This window comes from Camarhynchus parvulus, chromosome 4, assembly GCF_901933205.1.
Source record: "Camarhynchus parvulus chromosome 4, STF_HiC, whole genome shotgun sequence".
Classification (NCBI taxonomy): Eukaryota; Metazoa; Chordata; class Aves; order Passeriformes; family Thraupidae; genus Camarhynchus; species Camarhynchus parvulus.
The window spans coordinates 58,999,919-59,021,510 of NC_044574.1; the positions used below are offsets into that span (position 1 = coordinate 58,999,919).

At 36.6% G+C, this 21,592-nt stretch overlaps 1 protein-coding gene across 4 annotated transcripts in view; it reads right to left on the reverse strand.

Annotated features, from left to right (window-relative positions):
* LRBA (LPS responsive beige-like anchor protein) overlaps positions 1-21,592 on the reverse strand; it is a 367,939-nt gene that overhangs the window by 214,428 nt on the left and 131,919 nt on the right. For all 4 annotated transcript variants that reach the window (XM_030947121.1, XM_030947122.1, XM_030947120.1 and 1 more), the window contains one exon: positions 1,899-2,065. In XM_030947121.1, the coding sequence (XP_030802981.1) occupies positions 1,899-2,065 (167 nt within the window). The remainder of the gene's footprint in view (positions 1-1,898; positions 2,066-21,592) is intronic.

The window sequence follows — 21,592 nt, forward strand, 5'->3', positions numbered from 1 at the left end:
CTGCAGCCCACTGATCGTATGGCATTAGAGAAGCCATCAATATTGAAACAAAATAAATGACATTAATGGGAAAGTATTAGGCCTTCAGAGCCATGGCTACAAGCAATTATATGGATTCCAAAGGAGGAGGAAAAACAAAAATACCACAAGCCAAATATTAAATTTACATAAGAAAAACACTAATATAATATTTTGAAGCAAAATCAAACATATCCCAGAAAACATTAATTTAGCCCCTTACTAAAATATTCCATTAGAATTACAATCATTGCATATATTTATTTTTACGTGTTTATGATGACTAAGTGCATTCTGCCTTTGCCATAAAGAGATTTAGTTCTGTCTCTAATGCCATTTGAGTTTCTAGAATTATGTTAAGTGTGCTGCAAAGTGCATTATGTGATATTTCCATTTTGCTGTAGATCATTACTATGAAATGGAAATTATCATGTCCATATTTTGTGCACTTCACAATTTACAAGCTGATTACATAAACCTTATTTGGGGGCTATCAGAAAATAGTTATCCTTCAAGCATGGAATATTTTATCAGTTGCCCTCTTCCCTTACCAAGTATACCAATATTACCTCATCAAGCAAAACACACCTAAAGAGCACGTAGGATTCTCTGTTTCTCAGCAAAGCTTCTTAAAAGACAGTAATGACAGTTTGAAATCCAGAAACATAAGCAGATGGAGCAAACCACAAGGTACACACTCAGCAAAATTACAGACGCACAAAGCACTTAAAGCAATCTGTTTTTACACAATGGTAATACATGCCTTACTAAAAATTCTTGGAAATGTTGAAATAGGCTATTGGTTTTTTTGCACCCTCATTATTTTTTACTTAAACAGTCTTTTTAGATTTAAGCATAACTCACTTAACATAAGAGGAACACCATTAAACGCTTATTTAAACGTTTCATTTTTAACCTTATAAGCTAGAGGCCACAATTCGTATTTACAGTATGTTTGCAGACATCCTATGCCATAGTTTGATGACTTTTAATTGGAACACTTCCAGTTAATTTAATTAATAAAATTTTTGTTATGTTTCCGTATATCATAGAAATTATTAGAGCTTGGAAAATTTTTTTTTTTCTTTCCAGAAGACAAGTAGTCATTGAACAATGAATAAACATTAGCTGGAAAAAGAGTTTGTTGCTTACTCATGTATTCCTCTCATGCTTATAACTCCATTACATTCAAATAACAGCATCTTGCTGCATGAGCATATTCAGCTAGGTTCCAGCCTAAATATCTTCCAGGTATTTGTAACTATTAATTAAGGTGGTACTACAGGGACTTGACCTTGCATTTCAGATTTGCAAGTGAAACTTAAGCACAAGTCCCAGCTAAAGAAGTTACACAAGTATCACTGTAATGAAGGTATGTGCTGAGAATTCCAAAAGAAATTCATTCTGAATTAATCTGGCAGCACTGCTTTTGCTTTGAAATGGCTATAACAATTCTCACCATTTCTCTGTAACTCAAAAAGATCTTCATTTGTTTGTACAAAGTTTGGCAGAAAAGAAAACAAGTTACTGAACTGTGGTTCAATCTTGGATCACATAATACACCAAGAAGAAAGCTTTCTTACTAAGAAAGCATTTAATTTTACAAATTACTTTTCAAACAAACGGTAGGGCTGAAACACTCAAAATAAATATTGTCACACTTTTAAAGCAAAGTTGAAAGTCACAAGAGACTCCTCTTGTTTTTCATTGCTCTAACAAAACCAGTTCTCTGATATTCACCCATACTAAAAACGGATACATTCGTTTTACCCTTTTTCTATTACTTTGTTTAAAAAAACCATGCTTACCTCTGACCATATGTCAAATCACCAGAGCATTGCTGCACAAAAATATTTTAGAATACCCCAAGAACACCTTACCTTGGTGCAGAGCTTCCCCAGGCTCCATGCTTGTCTGTCAGGATGTTGATAATTTTCTGTATTAGTTGTGTTGCAGTCACCTGGTCCCGGTACTTGGCTGCTGTGATCAAGTGATGACACATTTTTTCTTCTTCCCGTTTGTCTGCAGAGTACTGGGCACACAGTGACTGGCAAGAAAATAAATACTTTATTACTCTGCATTTTAATTACACCATCCAAAGGAACTTTGAAGCACTGTTGTGTAAGTAACTAATAATAATTAATTACTTATACAACACCCTCGCAAGAGAAGAATTAACCCCATTTTCCAGGTTTGAGAACTGAGACCCTGCACAGCTGCCCACAGGAAATCCATCCAGAGAACCAAGCAGAGGATTTTGGTGCATCATGAATTCTTTAACCACATCACACACACACTCAAAATTTAGCAAAAGTCAACATCTAATGGCTATGAATGGCCAGACTGCAGAACAAAACATATAAAAGTGGTTATGCCTATAGCAAAGTGAATAGCTATATAAAAACAATGGCAAATTTCAGAATAATGAATGTCAGCTAGCTGACCACTCCACTCCCATGACTCTTGATTCAATTTGGGGAACCAACTGCTTGCTGCTGCTTATATAAATATATATCTATGAAAGTTAAGGAGAAAAATCCACATTTTTTTCAGATAGAAAACAAAATGGATCTGAGGACTCAATCTTTACCAGGTGGCTTCTTGAAGTTGAGCATATTTGCAGGCCAGCATTGGAAAGTCAGTACTTTCCCAGCAGTATTACACCTGTTGCACAAACATCTTCTGCTTGCCAGCTGGCTCAAAAAGAAATTCTAGCAAATAAGAACTGTAAGTCACGCCTACAAACCAAACTCAAAACTATGAGAGATTCTCTGTTACAACATTGTCTCATTGTTTGGAGTTTTGTTGACCTTCTGAAAATTTGCCTGTTAAAAAAGAACTCAAAAAATGGGCATCAAATTTTATCAACCCCTCACCAAAACCCCATTTTGCTGTGTATGAAAACCCTCAAGAAATTCAAGCATTGGTAGAAACAATAAAGGCTTTTCCCCACTTCAGCACTCTCTGTCTGTAATTTCAGTTTTCATCTGGCAATTCCACAGATCACATATGCCAGACAAAGCATTTTGGCCTTTGTCAATGATTGGATTATTCTATGATCTAGTTAGGGGAATGGACACAAATGTCTGCCTAACAACAACAAAAAATTGCTTTTCCTTTGTGAAGCACAGCTGATGCAGACACTAGTACAATTATTTCTTAGAGGTTAGCTATCAGCACAATGTCATATGCTTTTCATGTTTAAAACAGTAACAACACTTTATCTATACATATGTACAAGCCTTAGAAACTTGCTGCAAATAAAAAAATCAGCAGGCTATGAATGCTATTTATATATGTGTATATACAAATATATATGTCATATAAAGTGATAGAAAGAAAGAATGTGAAAAAAACACAAAATAAAATTTTGCCTTGTGTAGATTTTCACAGACACTAGACAACAAAAACATACTAAAAGATGAATAAATTTTAAAGAACTATTCCAACAATTTTAATTTATTTAGGTATTTCCTCAGGATTTCCCCACACTTTACAGCAATGCTCACCTGATGAGCAGACATCCAGGAGGACGGAAGAATAAGCAGCTGACTTTCCAAGTCAATGAGACATAAAAATTGTCTTTTGTATTCCTACATGAAGCATTCTGCCACCCCTCTTCACAAAAATGTAAGATGACTAAATCATACCCAACACTGAACAGGATTTCTCCAGCTCTTACTGAACACAGCTGTCTTTTCCAATACATTGAACTATTCTGCACCCATGATGATGCCGATTTCTCTCTAGCACTTTGTAAATGTTTCACAAGCTGTTATTTTTAAGTTGCCTGAAAGGGCAGAATTCTAAAAACAAGTGAATAAGGTAAGCTAAGTAGTAAAATGTTTTAAAGTGCTCTTTAATGGATCCTCCTTTACAATTTGAACAGCAACTTTTCATATCTGACATAAAATCCATAGATATAAATCACATTAGAGGGTTATTCTTTCCCCATTATCAATCTCTGTCTCTTTATGGAACATTAAAGTCACATTTGACCTTAAAACATGATAAAATGGAAATCAAACTAGAATGTTTTGTAAAAGATATAGTGAAGTTGTACCTCTTGAAAAAAAGTCTCTTTATGATGTGATTTTGAACACATTCTTCATTAAATACCAACAAGGATTTTCAAAATGTAGCTGTGACAAACTAAGAAAAAAAATGTATTTTATTGTCCTGACAACTTCCACGAAAACACGACCAGCCTGTTATAAACTGGAAATAGAACTCCACTTTTCAGGAAATTCACCACTTAACATGAATAGAAATTTGCAATTATACACCAAAACTGAGAGGCTCCCACAAGCATCAATCACATAAAATTATAACATCACTCTAGGGAGAACTCTTAACCATTGTACGTTCTTTACAATATATATTTTGCAGACAAAACCAGAAAGAAGCCACAGTTTTTCCAGCTATCTGTCATAAGTGTATATAGCTACTAACCCTAAGAAAGCTCTGCAAGAATAACCTTCTCTTTGAACATACAGGTGTCTCACCAGTTTGTTCAGTGGTTCAGTTACTACCCTCAATATATGCCAAATATACAGCAAAATACAAGTTATTTCTCCACCTCCTTCTTTCAAATACTTTGAATACAAGAATGAAAGACTGGTTCTACTAAAAGAATCACAAAAAGACCCATCCTAAAGTAGCCAATCACCACTAGACTATTCTGAAACCACTCGGAAGTCCCTATTTCTCTTCATTTTCCATCTTCCAGATGCCAGGTTCACCTGATGCACCGCTTGCAAAGATGCAACAGCAGGATATAGAGTGGTACACAGTCAATACTTCACACTAAATCCCAATCATTCCATTTATGTAAAATAGAAATCCAGCTTGGTTTCTGTTTGTGTACAATCTAAAAAAAGTATTTTTACAGCTTTATTTCTTTTTTAGTATTTCATCTCTTGCATCTGCAATGTGCACCCTTGTCATGCCAGAATATGGTTTTACAAATAAGATACAGTTAAACAGAGTTGTCAAGCCTTCTTTCCACTGCTGCCTTGGCCTACATGAGTTTAATTACCTGTTTGGGCAAGTGTGCAATGAAACTGTAATCACAAGAATAGTCCAGTCACACTTAGGATAAAACAAAGTGTTGTAAGGAGAAAAAAATGCATTTTCATATACACACCTCACAGATTATCTCCAAAAAGTCTTAAATTCAGTGATTGTTGAAAGTTTTACAAAGGGGAAGTGTGTTAAGCATGGAATAGCGGAAAGACTCTTGTTTTCCAACCCTTCATCTGGGACAGAACAAAATCCTTCGCTATTATCACAGAACAAGGTTCTTCCTCCCTCCCGTTGTCTGTCCAGACAAGACTGCAGGCAATTTGAACACACAGGTTATCTAAAGATTCATTTTTAATGAACTGGAATTCTGAAGGGCCACAAGGTCATCCAAAAGGGAAGCTATAGATATGAAAATACAGTACATTCTGTATGCAGGAAATATTCCAGAAATACTGACAGGGTAAGTTAGTCTATTCTACCTGTCTATATTTCAGTTAAGAGTAGCATTTACCTAGTTTTTAGAACTATTTTATCTTTGATCTTTACAAAAATGTCAAGTAAAACATTTTTTCTGCACGGTACCATCTGCATTGCAATTTTGGGGCTGCACCTCTGCAGCCAGTTCCTTTGTCTAATTTAGCTAAAAGCTACTGGCTTTGTGAACAGCCTGTCTCAGAGGGTGTCACTTAGGAGGAAAAGTCATCCATAAGATAACGCACAGTCTTGCCACTAATGCAAATTCCCTGCAAATAAGGATATTTTAGTAAATGAAGGAGCTCCTCAATCCTCTGCTTTCACAGATCTTTGCACTTGACCTCTGACCTGAGGTTTAAAGTCTGGACTAAAAATGCTACCCAGGGAAATCTTACAAAGACTCCTGAATAAGACTTAGAAAAATGAAAGCTTAAAACCTCAACAGCGAACAAAAGTCAACCAATGACAACGTCTGACAGCCACCGTCAATTCTGAAGTGATGCCTCTGTCATCCAACGACTCCAAGTATTGATTTCTCTCAGCATGAAAAAAGCTTAAGCCAATGAAATAGATATAGCATCATCCCCCCGATAATAGCCATCAAGGTTAACACCAGCAGAACACTTATCAAAGTATCTCTTCTATTTCTTCTTGTTTTAATGGACTGAACACAATGCAATGGCTTCTCATCTCTTCAACCCATGGTTTTCCAAACCTCATTTATCCACTTTTCCAGCCTTTTATCTGATTTCAACATTAAAAAGAATCTGCATCTAAATCAACTGTTTGTAATACAAATGGGGCGGGGGGCAGGGGGGGAATGAAAAAAAAAGTAGGTTTATAGCCAGACATTCCTGAGGGGGAGAAAAAATGTGCATTTAAAATAACAAGAGGAGGAAAAAAGCCTGCAGTTGACTTAGATCATACCAAACACAGACTGGTAAAACTATGGCCATGACCAGAAAAAAAAAATCTACCACAATCAATTTGGGTTTGTGATTAGAAAGAAATGCAAGGATCTCAAGAGACATCTGGCTTTAATCAGTGCTGAGTCAACAGCTTTATTTTTTACCTTCAAGTCTCACAGAATTAAGCTTTAGTAAACCCAAATAAACACTAGCAACAGCACTTTTATGCAGATTGTGTATTTCAAGTGAACCCAATTTAGTACAGTAGGTAAATGAGACAAACTAATGTGAGTTCAACTAGAAAAAAAACAGCTGTCAGAATAAAGAAATACTGAAGAGCAGAGACAAATAAAAATCAGATTTCTTCTGCAGGGTCCACTAGCACCACAGACCTTTTTTAGACCTTTTCTTTGATGCTTATCTAATTGATATTATTTGTGAGACAGCAGCACCCTGAATCAGAATCAAAGATAAAGCTTTGCACAAACAAGTAAGATCTCTTCCTTTTTGCTAGAAACTGAGATTTCCTACACTATTCCAATATTCTAACTCTCTAAGCATCACTGCTAACCACTGGCATAAACAATATGCAGGGAGAAATGCTCTTTTCAAATCCAAGGACCTGTTTTTACTGTAGTTATGTACAAACATTTTGCATTCAAATCACACACTAGGATAGGAAGTTTCCTCTCCTCCTCTTTTGCAAATCCAATTTATCAGCAATCCCTTCATACTGCTCTAGTTTAAAACAGTCTAAGAGGCTAAAAGCAACACATTTGGGCAATAAATTTAACATTTTTTGGGTTCACGTCTTCTGAGTACAAGGCATTTTTCAACCTAGAAAGAATCCAGGTACCATTCCTTACGCTCTAGAAACAGTAAAGCTCAGCACTCCTGCACCGGTGGCTCTGTGCTCTCAGGTTTGATATTAAGGAGCCAGGGATGATTTCTTCAGCCATTCCCCAAGCACACTGTATCACCCTTGTGACATTCAGGGGTTTCAACACCACCACAGAGATTAGTGCTGTATTCACTGAAGAACTCCTAGTCCAGTGCAGCAAGCAAGCCAAATCCACAAACAACTTCTGGAACTGACACACTCCCTTATTTCATGAGGAACATCCACTCTGTCCAAAAAATGACATATATTTACATAATCTAAATATTCACTACATTCTTAGTGAGGGCCAAATTAAGGTCACACTGGTGTGTTATTTCACAGGTGTTGGATACTTTGCTTTGCTATCTTTTGACATTGTCCTTTCTATGCAACTAAAGGTTTTAAAGGGCGGTAAAATAACTTTTAACCAGCTGAAAACATATAAGTACTGAAGTGGATTAAATACAAAGCACTGGAATGTCCTCATTTATTCCCTTATTGAGACCACCACCACTGCAACTGCCGCATTCCATTGAGGCATCACAGTAAGGATTTTCATTGCATGAAGGTGGGAACAAAGCAGTTCAGCAGTTTTGGCCCCAGCAGCCAAATGCCTGCTTCCCCAGGATTCAGATTTCCAGACACCCTGCTGCCAGCACAGTTCTTTTACAGCTCACAGCACCAAGGCTTGGCACACGAGTGACACCTGAACAGATTGAAAGTCACAGGCAGTTCAGATGGCACAGCTAAACCTGAAGTGAAGTCTCTAAGAACAGGTAACACATGCCAGTGAGGATTTCTGAACAACACAACTTACTAGTTAAGAAGCCCTTAAAGGTACCACATAAAAAGCAATTTTTCACAAGTTTTGTATCTGATTAATTCTGAATAATTTTTCAGACTAGTGGCAAAAGGTGCATTTCTGTAAGTGGGGAAACAATAATACCTTAAAACATAGAAAAAATGGACATTCTCAATGAGTGGGGAAATGTAGCCAGAATGACTCGGACGAGCAGATAAACCAAAGGCCTAATTTGGAACCTTATTACAAAATAGCTTGTACCACTAGTTCCCGTCATAAATGGGACGGAGAATTTTGTAATAAAGTTCCAAATAAAGTCACTATAAATGTGGCTTCAGTCTCTGGCTATAAAAAAAAATTAAAGGCATTTGCATGACTTAAAATTCTTTAACTTCTATAGCTATCAAAGAGACAGCTATACATACTTGGGTATATCAGTATTTAACACCTGACTTATGTTAATGGTCTCAAAACTCACCTTGGAGGAATGTGTATTTCTATATAGGATTCATTATTATATAAGAAGTCACATTCATATTGTACATAGAATCCTAAGCAAAAAAAAATCAACATGCCTCTGTTTATTTTGTTATTTCTTGCTTGATATTCCTGCTACATCACACTTACTAAATTTCCCTATAAATTTGCAAAACACATGCAAAGAAAATTCATTTCCAGTCAAAAACCTCTTCATAAACAGTTTCCAAGCTTATGTAAAGTTCCAGCTTTGCAAAAGGCAGAAAGATTAGCCCCTTGAGATATCCTTCCAGTCTGGGGTCTGTGCTTCTGGTTCTATTTTATACATAGCTCCCCTCAAGCACTTTCAGGTTTCCCTGTTTAGTGTCTTGGATTCATAACACAACTCTGATTTTAATCCAGGAGTTTGAGAATGTATCAAAATCTATCAATTCATGAACAAAGAACAGAGAGATCACATTCATTTGAGATAACAAGCATTGAGGCATAATTTCCTATCTTGCCATCATGGGTTGCATGCCAGCGACAAGCACATCTTTAATAAACATCAGTTCTTTGGATACCACATTGTTTTCAGGCCTGACTGGGTTCCTAAAGATGTCACTTATGAGGCTTCGTGAGAAAATTGAAAAAAAAAATTAAACAACTAAAAACATGTAATTGTCCTTACAAACACAAATTCATTCCCAAAAGGAAACTCATCTGTTCTTCACCACTTTCTACCATGGTCGTTCCAAGAGCTAATTTAGTGCTCTTGATGTCCGACAGTTGGGGACCTTTGCAGCCTCTCACAGTGGAGAATGATCACCCTGCCTGGACTGTATCCTTGAGCAACACCGCTAAATAGGACAAACACGGATTTGCTGGCAAAGTGTTTCCTTCCCACACATGGAAAAAAGCCCTTTAGTCACTACCATTAAGTCATCTTCATCTGCAGAAACATTTTAATTAATTACTAAGCAAAAGTATTAAGGGTGGGCTTTGGTTTGTTGAGGGTTTTTTGGCCAGAAAAATTTCAAATTACTAGAGACAATCTGTGTAAAAAGAAGGATTACATGGAATTTTATTCCAAAGTCTATTCAAGAACAACATGTTCAGTGCTGCCAATTTACAAGTTTCTAACTTACACTCCAAAATTGCTCTTTACCTCTTTGTAAAATGAAATTCTTGAGAGGTTTATTCTTTCCAAGACCAAGTATTTTAAAATCAAGATATTTTGATTAAGATGATGATGAAATGACAAAGACAAAAAAAATCAGAAGCAAAGAAAAGTATTTTTGAAATATGGTCTATATGGTCTTTTATAGCAGTTATTCTTCAAAATCATTCCTAGCCACTTACTGTGGAAACATGTTAAGAGTCACAATCCCAGCTTTGGCTTAACCTCTGCCTTATCTTAAAGCCGCCTGTCAGAGTTCCTATAGCATCAAACTATGAAAAGCAAATTGTTTTAACTTTATTTTTGACCCTCTCCTTTTTTCCAGTATTCTATGTTTTGTGTTTCATTCCACCTGGAGTATGAGACCTTTTCCTTTATGATTGATTCTCAGGCATTACGGTAACAGGATTTTTAATTTTAGAACAGCATAAGATGTATAAGAAGTTTTCTTAACTAACATTTTTTTATTCGGAAAAAGTTCTACCACCCTTGAAAGGTTGACATTATTGCAACTACCACAGATGCTCCCTTCAGAGAAATGAAGCACCAAGGAATTTCCACTGGCATCATCCTTTATGTTGTCAACTTTACTTAAAAAAAATATATAACACTCCCTAAACAATTTGTTTACCTTTACATAAGAACAGGTAAGAGCCACTTCCTAAATTTTCTCTTTATTTCTCATTTCAATGCTACTTTTCAGAACTTGTGATGTATTCCAAATTCAAGGTTATGATGCTCTTGCCGAGTTTTGATTTTGGCTCTGTTTAAGTTCAGCATACAAAGTTTTTCTCTCTGTTTATTCTGGGTTTGTTTGGTTTTCTTTTTAATGGTATGAGGGTGATTTCATGTTCACCCTCAATACAGTTATCAGCATTTTATAGCAACAGCTGAACACAGGGATGTTGATGTAAGAACACAAAACAGATTACACATTCCAACTGCACAAATCCTGCTTAAGTAGACTCTGCTAATTTAATTCAGTGTAAAATAATAAATTCAATACTTGGAGCTTATTATGTTGAGAGCACAAAAGCCAAGCAGAATAAAAAAAAAAGCAACACCAATTCTGTGGATTTTTAAAACACAAATCTGAGTTTTGGTGTGAATTACAGTTCACTCATTAAAATTATAGGTTTTGAAATAAAGTACAGTGACTAATCAAAATCAGCAGCTTCCACCAAGCATGCACAAAACTGAAAGGAACTACTGAAATGACATAAAACATTATATAAAACACATGTAAGCAACAGTTATTGGACATACCAAAGAGCCATGTAACAACATCTCTCACACACTTTAACAGCTTCAGTTACACTCCAGCCAATAAACTACATCTAATATTCCAAATTTCTGAACAACTTCAAACAACTGTGATTCAAAAATAACCCAGGAAACATTCCTCCCTCCTCTCATGCTGACCATATGAAATTGCCTTGCAAAACAGCATTGGGCCAGTGCCAAGATGAGTGATGCTGGCTACAGGGCTCTCAACAACTGCTTAGAAGTGAGATATTTGGGGTTTCCAACAGGCAGCACAGGAAAAAATAATCAATATTTTAGAAGTCAGAATATATGTTTGGGTTTTTTTCTTTTTTAAGTGTTCCCTTGGGACCAAGGGCCAGCATGGAGCCAGCACTGGTGAGGATGACCCAGTCCTGCTGGTGTCAGTGGAGAGGGAACAGGGCCAACCCTGACCTCTGGTCCCAAGTTATGACAGCATTTGTTTCACAAGTTCCACACATTCTCTAAAATATAGCAACCCATCCAGTAACTGAGAATTTTTCTTGCTTTATCTGTCAAGGACTGGCATCAGCCACAAAAGATGAAATCTCCAACTACTCTAAGGACAACAGACAATTCAGGATAGTTTTATAAGACTTAAATCTCAAGCTTCTGCAAGGACATGCAGGGAAAAGGCTTGAAGGGGCACAGACTTCTCAAAATCCATTAGGCCTTAATCTTGGCATTACTACTTAGACTTAAAATTTGTTCCTGTAAATTTTTGACAAAAAAAAGAAAAACAACCCAAACCAGTATCTTTGCACTAGGATACAAAAGAAAAAAACATGGAATGATGACCAAAGGACTTGCACTGCTCATCACAGTCACTATCATCACCTTCCAAGTCCTACTTCTGAGATATCAAAATCTTTTCTTTTAAGATGGTCAGAAATCTTTGAAGATGCATTTTCAAAGTGGTGAATTAATAACAGCGACTTAGAAGTTTGAGCAGGAAACAGGTGGGAGGGAGGAGTGGTGAGAAAAGTAACAAGAAACATCTTGTGTGAAAGACATAGTGAAGACAGTTTGGTTTTCTGATTGGTAAATCTTTCTACGGATTGACTCTGCCACTTCCAGTTGGAGTCCAGATTAAGAGTGAAATCCAGAGGTTTCTAAGTCACTTGGAAGCCTCCCTGACAAAATAATCACCAGAAGAGCAACTTAACTGCCTGACACATCTTCCTTTTCATGACCTGAGACCATCTCAAAGGTATTGGTTCAGCCTTCTCCCACTTAGGTCAAAGAGAAAAATCAGTAGAGAGACTCATTCAGTAAACACTTCAATAAAAGAATAACATAAAGCGGGAAGGAAAAAGTTTTTAAATTCCCTTATAGTGATTCCCACTTTAAATACAGGGAAGTTAAGATAAAACCCTGGACTGCAAAGCAATGAGGTAGAAGAGGCAATGTGAAAGGACCTTTCAATTCCAGTTAAGAATTCTGATTAGTGCAGTCTTATTCCCTTTCCTGGAAAGCTGCATAGATCTACTCAGAAATAAACAGCTGCCTTTGAAGAAGATAAGGAATATCACCCCTGGATGGATGTGACTTGACAGTTCTCCACCATTTTCACCTCCCTGGATCCCAGACATCCCCATCTACTACAAACTACAGATAATTTTATCAATTTAGTTGTAAAATCTTTATTTAAGCAATTACTGTCTCTTTTCAACCATCGCTCAAGAAGGTGTTTATTTCTGCACACCACAATATTTTGCATCCATAATGGAGCATTTTCAGAGAAAGGCTGAAGCTTTCAATGGAACAAGAAAGTAAATTATTACACTAAATGCAACATTTTGTACTGAGTAACATACTTCTCCTGAGTAACATACTAAAAGATAAATGAGAAAAATACTCAATGGAAGAAATACAGGTAACAGTAAAAACCTTGACTGTAAGTGCTTCCAGGCACTACTGACAAACACCTTCAAACATTTTCTAAGCATCTCAGTATGCTGCCCCAAAGCTGATTTTCATAAGTCACCTTCATGAACATCAAAAAATAAACCTGCAGGTATCAACACTGTCATGCCTCAATCATAAGACTGCACTAACAACAAAATGAGACAATTTCTACTACGATTTTAGTCCAAGCAAGATAATGATGAGAGTAACCACAGTTGGCTTAACCAAAAAGCCATAGATCAAAATAGGTAGCTATTAAAAATATGGACCAGAATTTCAATTCATTACTCTATAGGATCAGGAATGCCATGTGTTTTAGGCAAATCCAAACCTGTTTTGGGGCTGCAAATCAATCTAACGTGGAGATACTTATTCTTCCTTTCTTATATAGAAATATCAGTGTGCACATGCTTGGGTAAACAATGCAGATAGAAAGCACACTTTGTTACCCTAGTAAGGTTCAGCATTTAAAAAAGAAACTCTTTTTACATTCAGCTCCAGCAGTAGTTTAGTGGGTCAGTAAATGTGTGCATACTGCAGGTACACAAACTTGTACATGGTTTGTTCTTGTACATACAGCTGCAGAGTGAGCTGTCTTCATAAAGTCACTTCTAAATTTGCATTTCAACCACCAGACACTAGAAAATATATTTTACAAGTAACACAAATAACAACATCCTAATACCTGTATGCACCAGACTACCCCAGTAAGTTCAGAACTGAAAAGCTTTTACATGAAATGCAGCTAATAGTCAAGTGGACAGGCTTTAACCCAACAGCCTGAACTCAGGTCAGTCATAAACAGTGTTTGTAACTTGGTGCTTTTGCCAGGAAATGCCAAATGAGAGAAAAACCACACAGAGACAGCACTAGAGTATAGGGACGTATTTTACAATTTTGTGACCGCTTTCTTCAACTGCTGTTATAAACAACCTTTTTACATAAAAACAATACTTTTGAAAATGAAATTGTATTTAGAATATTCAAGACTACTGACAAAAGACTGTCAAATACATCTGGACTACAAATGCTATTATGTTGAATCAAAAGCTAACACCCATTTAGCAATCAGATGCATATTTCATCCTTAATGAAGGCCAGAAAAGAAGAGTTCACTTTATTCTGGATGCAGGTATCAAAGCAGATCTCACAAAGCAACACAGGCACATCATCTAAGGATCTTTTTCACATTAAGAATCCTATTAGAAGGAAAACACTAAAAGGTAATTGAATTTCCCTCAGTTATCTTCATCTCTGTCAGCTCCTGCTACAATAACTTACTCTCTAGAGCAGAGATAACTCAATTCTGTCCAGCAAGCATATGTTATGAATCTCCAAAGCAAACTTGTCTAAATCATTCTGGTCTTCTATCAAGGTTGGCTGTAGATATGAACTCTGACAGAAAGCAAACAAATTTATTTTTATCTTTTCAATAATTCGCTTCCCTGTGCCTTGATGGAAGAATCTAAAATATAAAAATGTTTCCACTAATTCTGGAATTATGAAGACTGGTTGAAAAACATTTCATCTGAAAGTTAATGCTATCAAAAAGTCTTCGATTCCCTAGTCTGCTTTAATAGGAAAAAAAAAATGCAGGTTTGGGTTCCTGTAGGCAAAACAGAAACTAAATTATCATGCTGTAATTAACACTTTTTCAGAATGGTTCTGATATGTATATTTTCACCTTCTGTGGAAATGTGAAATCGGGAAATAACAACAACAGAAGAATACTCTAATTTCTTTTTCTTCATTAAAGCTCTTAAAACATCAGTAAGCAGAAATCCTCCACTCACATAAACAAGCTACTTTCATTTAAAAAGTCACATTTTGAGAAGGTATCACGACTTACCTAGACCAACATCACAAAAGCACAATAAAAGAAAAACCAGCCAAAGAAAGGGTATTTGACAAGAATCAGTAGAGCTAATTCCAGAAGGAGAGGAGAGAAAATGTGAGATAAGAGCTGGTCAAACTAATATTAACTGTACAATTTCTGTCAGTTTGTTTCAGGCTCTCCAACATATACATAAAAACAGTCTGCAGAATGAGTGAATAATGAATTGAGAGAGTTCCTTGCTGACACTCAGCTACTCAGAACCATTTAGTCACAAAGGAGATGTGAGGAACTGGAGGGGAAGCTTGGAAGACCAAGTCATCATAATAATAACACAGCACAGGAGCTTCACCTTAGATAATAAAACACAGAAAATCTAATTTTAGATATAAAATTATGTCCAGTGTGTTCACCTTTATCTTTGCTCCTTTCTGCCATAATTTGGCAGCTATTAGAATTAATCCTTCATTACACTTGCTGGAGTCAGCCTCCCAACGGTAAGCATTGAGTGTAGTCATCAGCCATTATCAGCAACAGCTTTATTCTATTAATTACAACAGTGTAATGAACAGAAGGTGCTCTAGGAAACACTGTTTGTGATCCTCATACTGTTGGATGTCTCCTCATCCAACCTGACTCACTACCAGGGAAAAGGCATTTTACAACTCAAGCATCACTTCAAATTGCAGAAGAGTGGGAGTGTATTCTGGGAGAGTGTTACTGCATTTTCCCTTTCAATAAGCTCTTCCTTAAGAATGCACACTTTGACACAGGGTCATAGGCTTGACAGTGAAGCCCAAAGATAATAAACACATAACAGGAAAGAATTAATGCTAAATGAAAATAAAAATAAGCTCAAGTTTACAACTGAGCAGAGTATTTAAGTCCAACCTACCACCTGAAATACTGAGAAATAACACCTTCAGAATCCTGAAGATCTTCTGTGACCTTGTCAGCTCCAATATCAGAATTATTTTAACGTAACGTGTTTCTCATTTAGATCAAACTGAGTTACAATAAAACACATAGGAGAGATGTGTACTGTCACCAGTGCTTTTTCCTCAGAGTTGAACAATTCCTAACACTGTTCTTAAAATGGTACATAAGCAATACAAGTTATCTCGAGACAGAAATTTTAGTATAAAATATCCAATCAAACTCAAACAAGATATTTGTTTTGTTAGTGCTAGAAAATTGCATTCTATTTACACTGTATTACTTCAGTCCAGATTATTTAAGAATCATTACCTGGCATGAGCTACCATAAAAATCTGTACATGAATAATAAATAAGGTAAACAATACAGATTTATTTTTCATGAATAGGTGAGAACAACAACATTTCTGATGGGAGCATCTCATTTGAAGCAAGAAATTTCTTACCAGGCTAGCCTAATTTTCATATTATAAATATAAAAAGATGCAGAAAAACATGGAAAATGTTTTAATAGACAACACAAAACCTGTATAAAAAGATACAATATTAAGGGTTCAAAGGAAACATATTCCATCCAAAAGAAGGCTTTTTAAAAAAACAAACAAACAAAAAGCTGGAATGGTTAAGCTGTAGAAAGAAATTAGCATTCTTCAGTAAGTCTCCCCAGAAAAGGAAAACAGAAAAATATGTTAAGTATGGCATGACAGTTTTAAAACCAGAATGAACCAGGTCAAAAGAGATGGAGGAACACTTGCATAAAGCCATAAAAGGCAGTATTAAATTATTTTTCAAACAAATCAAGAGGAGGAAGCCCATTAAGGTGTCTCTGTAGAGCTAACAGAAGATCAAAGGGTAAAAAGCACTCCTGGAACACATGACCACCCCAGAACAGAGATGCTATGAAAGAAAACTGGGACAAGAACAACTGCTGAGACCAGGCAGCGTCCACTCAGGTGATCCAGAATAACTCAGGGATGAGCACAGCCATCAGCTGCATTGCTCTTGTTCAAACTGCCTCAGTGCCAGAGGAAAGAAATGCGCCAAATGGACTCTGGAGAACTGCAGGAAGCAACATGGCAATAAGTCTGAAATTTCTAAAAGGCAAACTTGGAGCTGTGTTTAAAGCAAAAAGCAAACAAAGGAATAAACACCCTGGCAAGAGCCATCATTGCCTTTGTAAAGGAAGTCAGGCTTCATTAGATTTCTTTCAACAAGCCACTCGAGACACAGACAAGGAAAGATCAAGCTCATCAAGTCTGAATGCCAAAAATATATTTAAACAAAAGCAGGATGAGGCAGGGCAGATAGGAACATCTTATGATGGAGTTCAGATGTATTCCTACAGAAAAAGATAAGTTCAAAGACCTATGGAGACTAGATTATTTAAGCTTATTGGTAATTTCTAGTGAATACAATAATCTGTATCAGTACTTATGAGAGGGGATAAACAGTTTTAAAAAGGAAGTTTATCATTCACAGGAAGAAAAAAATAAGTAGATGTGTTAAATATGTAAAAGATGTGAGAAAGGACAGAAGAAGTTGAAATCTCAAACATCATAAAACACTGTGCATGACCTTCCTGGATATTTTTTTTCAAATTACATTTAGCTAATCTCCTTCATTTCACATGAGACAATCACAAAAATTGCCACCTCAGGAATAAAAGAAGTTTAGTCTCCTAGTTTGGGACTTGCCAACCTATCACAGCAGAACAAAATTGGTTAATCCTCCCACGGGAAAAAAACCTCTCCTATGCCCAGCACTTTGTAAATGCTTTTGAAGCATTTATAATACCTCTAAAATATGTTTAGAAATAAAAATCAATTCTTTCTTCCTACTACTGACAGACAGATGGTGCTGTAACACCTAAACATCCCAATGCAAAGGGCAGCATTTATTTAAAATTTAAATTTGAAAGAGTCAAGCCCGTTCATAACAATATGTGTAAAGCCTAGTTTTTCCATGAGGGAACATCTAACTTCCTTCATGTTGCCCCATTACATTTTTTCAGTCTTAATGACAACAACTTTTGGGTGCATTCCTGCAGCTTGCACTATCCTTTATCTCCACGTGTTCTGTGGAGAATCATCACTGCTGATCCACTCTAAAAGAGAGAGTTCCCACTGAAATCACTACAAAATCTTTTGTTTTAATAAATAAGGCCATTACTATTAAGTGTGCTGAAAAACACTTAATAGAAAAGGATGTTCTAAGAGCCACAGAAGGATTTTTTCATGCACAGGTTCTATAACAAAGCAGCTTTTGTTAAAACCACTGGTAAACTATGGAGAATATGGATCCAGTCAAGGATTAAAACCTTTCCCGCAGTAACTTCTTATTAGATACAGAAGCAACAATCATCTATAGAAACTACAAAAACCCCAAATACCTTTCCATAATTCTTTCAAGGGCACCCAAACATTCCCTTTGACTTACAGGTATTCTGCCAGAATTGACACGCAGTCATTTTTAGTCACTTCCTCTGATACAGATAACATATTTCAACATTTAATGCTTAGTGCACCAAAGGGGAAAAGATCTGGAATACAGAAGATTATGCATCAAGGGAAGCACTGGATTTTGCCTTCTGCCAAGGAACAAAAAGCAAAAAGCTCCATTCAAGTCATTATTGGAACGCTTGCCTAGCCTTGCATCCCACCTCTGTCAAGGCAATACCAGTTTTAAGATTCGTTTCCCAGCAGGAGCCATGAAGTAAAACATTCTGTTTATTACCACAGCCTGTAAATTGACACTGAATAAGAATTAAAACTGTGAGGAAGTCCAAATCTTCCGCATGAAAAAACATAACTGAACACAAAAGGGCAACAAATTTTACAGCAGCTGGAAATGCTAGATTTAATTATTGAAGAGAAATCATGCAGAGAAGTTAGCTGCCTAGCATGATTTATAACAAATGCAAAAGGAAAGTCATGTGAAATTCTCAGTTAATCAACAGAAACAGCCAATAACAAGAATGCCAGCACTTTCTATTTCTATGGATGACAAGAGTTTGAAAAAAATAAGACCAAAATTCAAGGGGATGACACCACACAATCTCTCAAAAATGACACTTCAAGGAGGCAGGTTATTTTGCCAATTAGAGGAGCAGTAACATTTAAATGAAAAAATACCAAGGGGTTTGTTCTCCTCAGAATGAAGAATCCTTGTCCAGCCATTATAGAAAGTTTTCTGAAAATTATTGTGTGGCACTCTCCACTGCTCTTCGACACACACCATAATGTACAACATAATGAATAGTTTTGTATTGCGCATTTTCCCCCATTTTCCTAACTTTTCATGCGACTCTTCTATGCAAAAAAGCTCAAAACACCAAAACCAAGACAAGACACAAACAGCAAAAAAAGAAACCACGCTCCTGGAGCAGTCATCAAAAATACTTTACTCAAGCACTGAGACTTGATATCACAGAATTTTGCCTAAATCCATCTAAGAGCAAACCAAAGCTTCACTAGAAAGATGAAACACTGAACAGCCCATGCCTAAAAACCTTGCAGGTTTACTTATTTAGAATTCTATAAATATGTATATTCACCCAGAAGTACATTAAGAGATTTACATAAGACAGGAGGCATAGCCAAGGCAATGGGCAGTTCTGTCATAAATTATAAAATAAAGTCAATTAGAGTACAAAATTCCCTCCCCCTCACACCAAATCAAATTATTCCCATAGGCCTGACTCCACAGCAGTCAGTACAGATAATCTAAGACACAGTGAGAATCACCACATTTTTCAAGGTCATTTCTAGAAAATAATTTGGGTGGCAGCATGAAACTACCATAAAGGGTTCCTATTCAGGATTTTCAACTCTGTCAAACACCAAGGGTGAGATTTTGAAAATACCTAAGAGATGTACATAAATATCCAAAGGACAACGGAGAAAAGTTAAGGTTATATGGAACTACTCCTTATACAGGTAGCAGTGAAAAGACACTTAAGTTTCAGAAAGAGAGAAAATTGCCATGAGAAGACACAAGTAGAATAGAAAATATTTCTTTTCTATTCCCTTCAGTTTAAATCTCACTGAGGCACTTGCGATTTACTGCATATCCAAAGTTACAGCAAAACTGGAACAACAAGCCTGAAAAAAAGAAAACAAAACCCAAAAATATCCTTGCTTCGGAGACTCTTCCCATGCTTTTGATCATCCCAACAGAGGGAAAGGGTTCCTCTCCATGTTCTTACCAATGCAGGGCACAGAGACAGAGCAAAGCTCAACCAGAGCTTAGACAGCAAAGTTCACACGTGCTATATTTACTGTTGCTTCTGTCTCCTCCTGGATGGGAAAAAATTGATAGGTGGACATTTCTCAAAGCACTTCTGGAAGGAAGACATCTCTCCTGTACGGGCAATGAATTGAGAACCAAACAGGAGTGGCACCCCACGCAACTTTTAAACTATCACCAGTCAAATAATTTCTTGCATCACATTTCTAAGATGCACTTTCCAGCACAGCAGTGCCTTTCCTGTATTACCTATTTTCCTAGGCTTTTCCTTCCCCTTAAAATGACCATCCTTACCCCATTTTTAACTGAATATATACAATTACATATAACTAGAGAGCTTCATTATGAAGCTTGCCTAAATTTCCCATTGCTTTCTCCTGCCCCTATGTGCTCCAAATACCAGACTTCAGTTTTAAAATAAAAGAAAACTTGCCTTTTACTTTTAAACAGTCCTTGCAACATAGAGCAAATGTCTTCAAAAGCTGACTCAGATATTGCAAGGCTCATCTTCATCATGACTTTTAGAAATGGAGAATTACAATCAGGTAGCAGTAAACATCCTTAAGATCTTTAAAAAGAAAACTGGGGGTTGGATTTTTGCTGACCCAATGTTAACATGGATTATTTCATAGGCAATATGAAACACCAGACTTGCAAGTCTGAATTTAAAAAAAATGGTTAAGAGTTCTTTCCTTATTTCTCATCTGAGGGCCTTTATCTCTCCTCAACCAGTCTCATCTCCTTTCTCCATAGCACTCAGAGGGAAAAACTCCCTTCTGATCTGAACCAAACATGCCCATCCCAACCATTTCTTAAAAAAACCCTGCAACTAGTAATTTCCAGAAGCACAAAACACTTTTAAATGTGATCAAACCCACATTTTCACATACATAATGTTCCTGGGCTAAATCTTATAGAATCACTCCTCTGCTCACTTTCTTCAGCTATCACATCTTAAGACATGGATAGAACATGGAACACCAGAATTTCTGATTGTTAACATGATTTCTGATTGTTACCTGCAGACTCAGATGGATATGACTAATGGTTCCTCTTTCCACAAAGGAGCACAACATTGACTGAAGTCTGTCACAGACATCAGGTTCTTTACACATTTGGTAGAATCCAATAGTTGTATATCCTTAGTTCCTAAACCTGTGGAAGTCATGCTGGCTCAAAGTCTTTCCAGCACAGGAACAAATCTAAACTGGATAAACAGACCGCTGATATTTGAGTACACCATTTTCCATTTAAGTTCCACCTGATAAGTTAACCCTCTTGAGCCACCACTGCTGAGACAGGACAGATTCAAACCAGCATCAGCTTAAAAAAGCAGCCAACTTTCATCCTAGAGACTTGTCACAGCAGAACTCAGAGCTATATTAAAAATGTAAGTTGATGCTCTGTTTAAATTTCTTCCAGACACCATAAAAGGTATCTTGAGGCTGAACTAGGGCTAAGAGCGCAGCTGTCACTGAACAACTGTATTCACAGAGAGCCTGTATTTATACGAGAGAACCCTTCATTTCTCTCACGTTTCCTATATACACACCCCACTCTTTGCAAATAGTTTGCATCTGAAGGGAAAAAGTGGGCTGCTCATCTAATCAATAACACCATGACATGCATGGAGCTTCTGCAT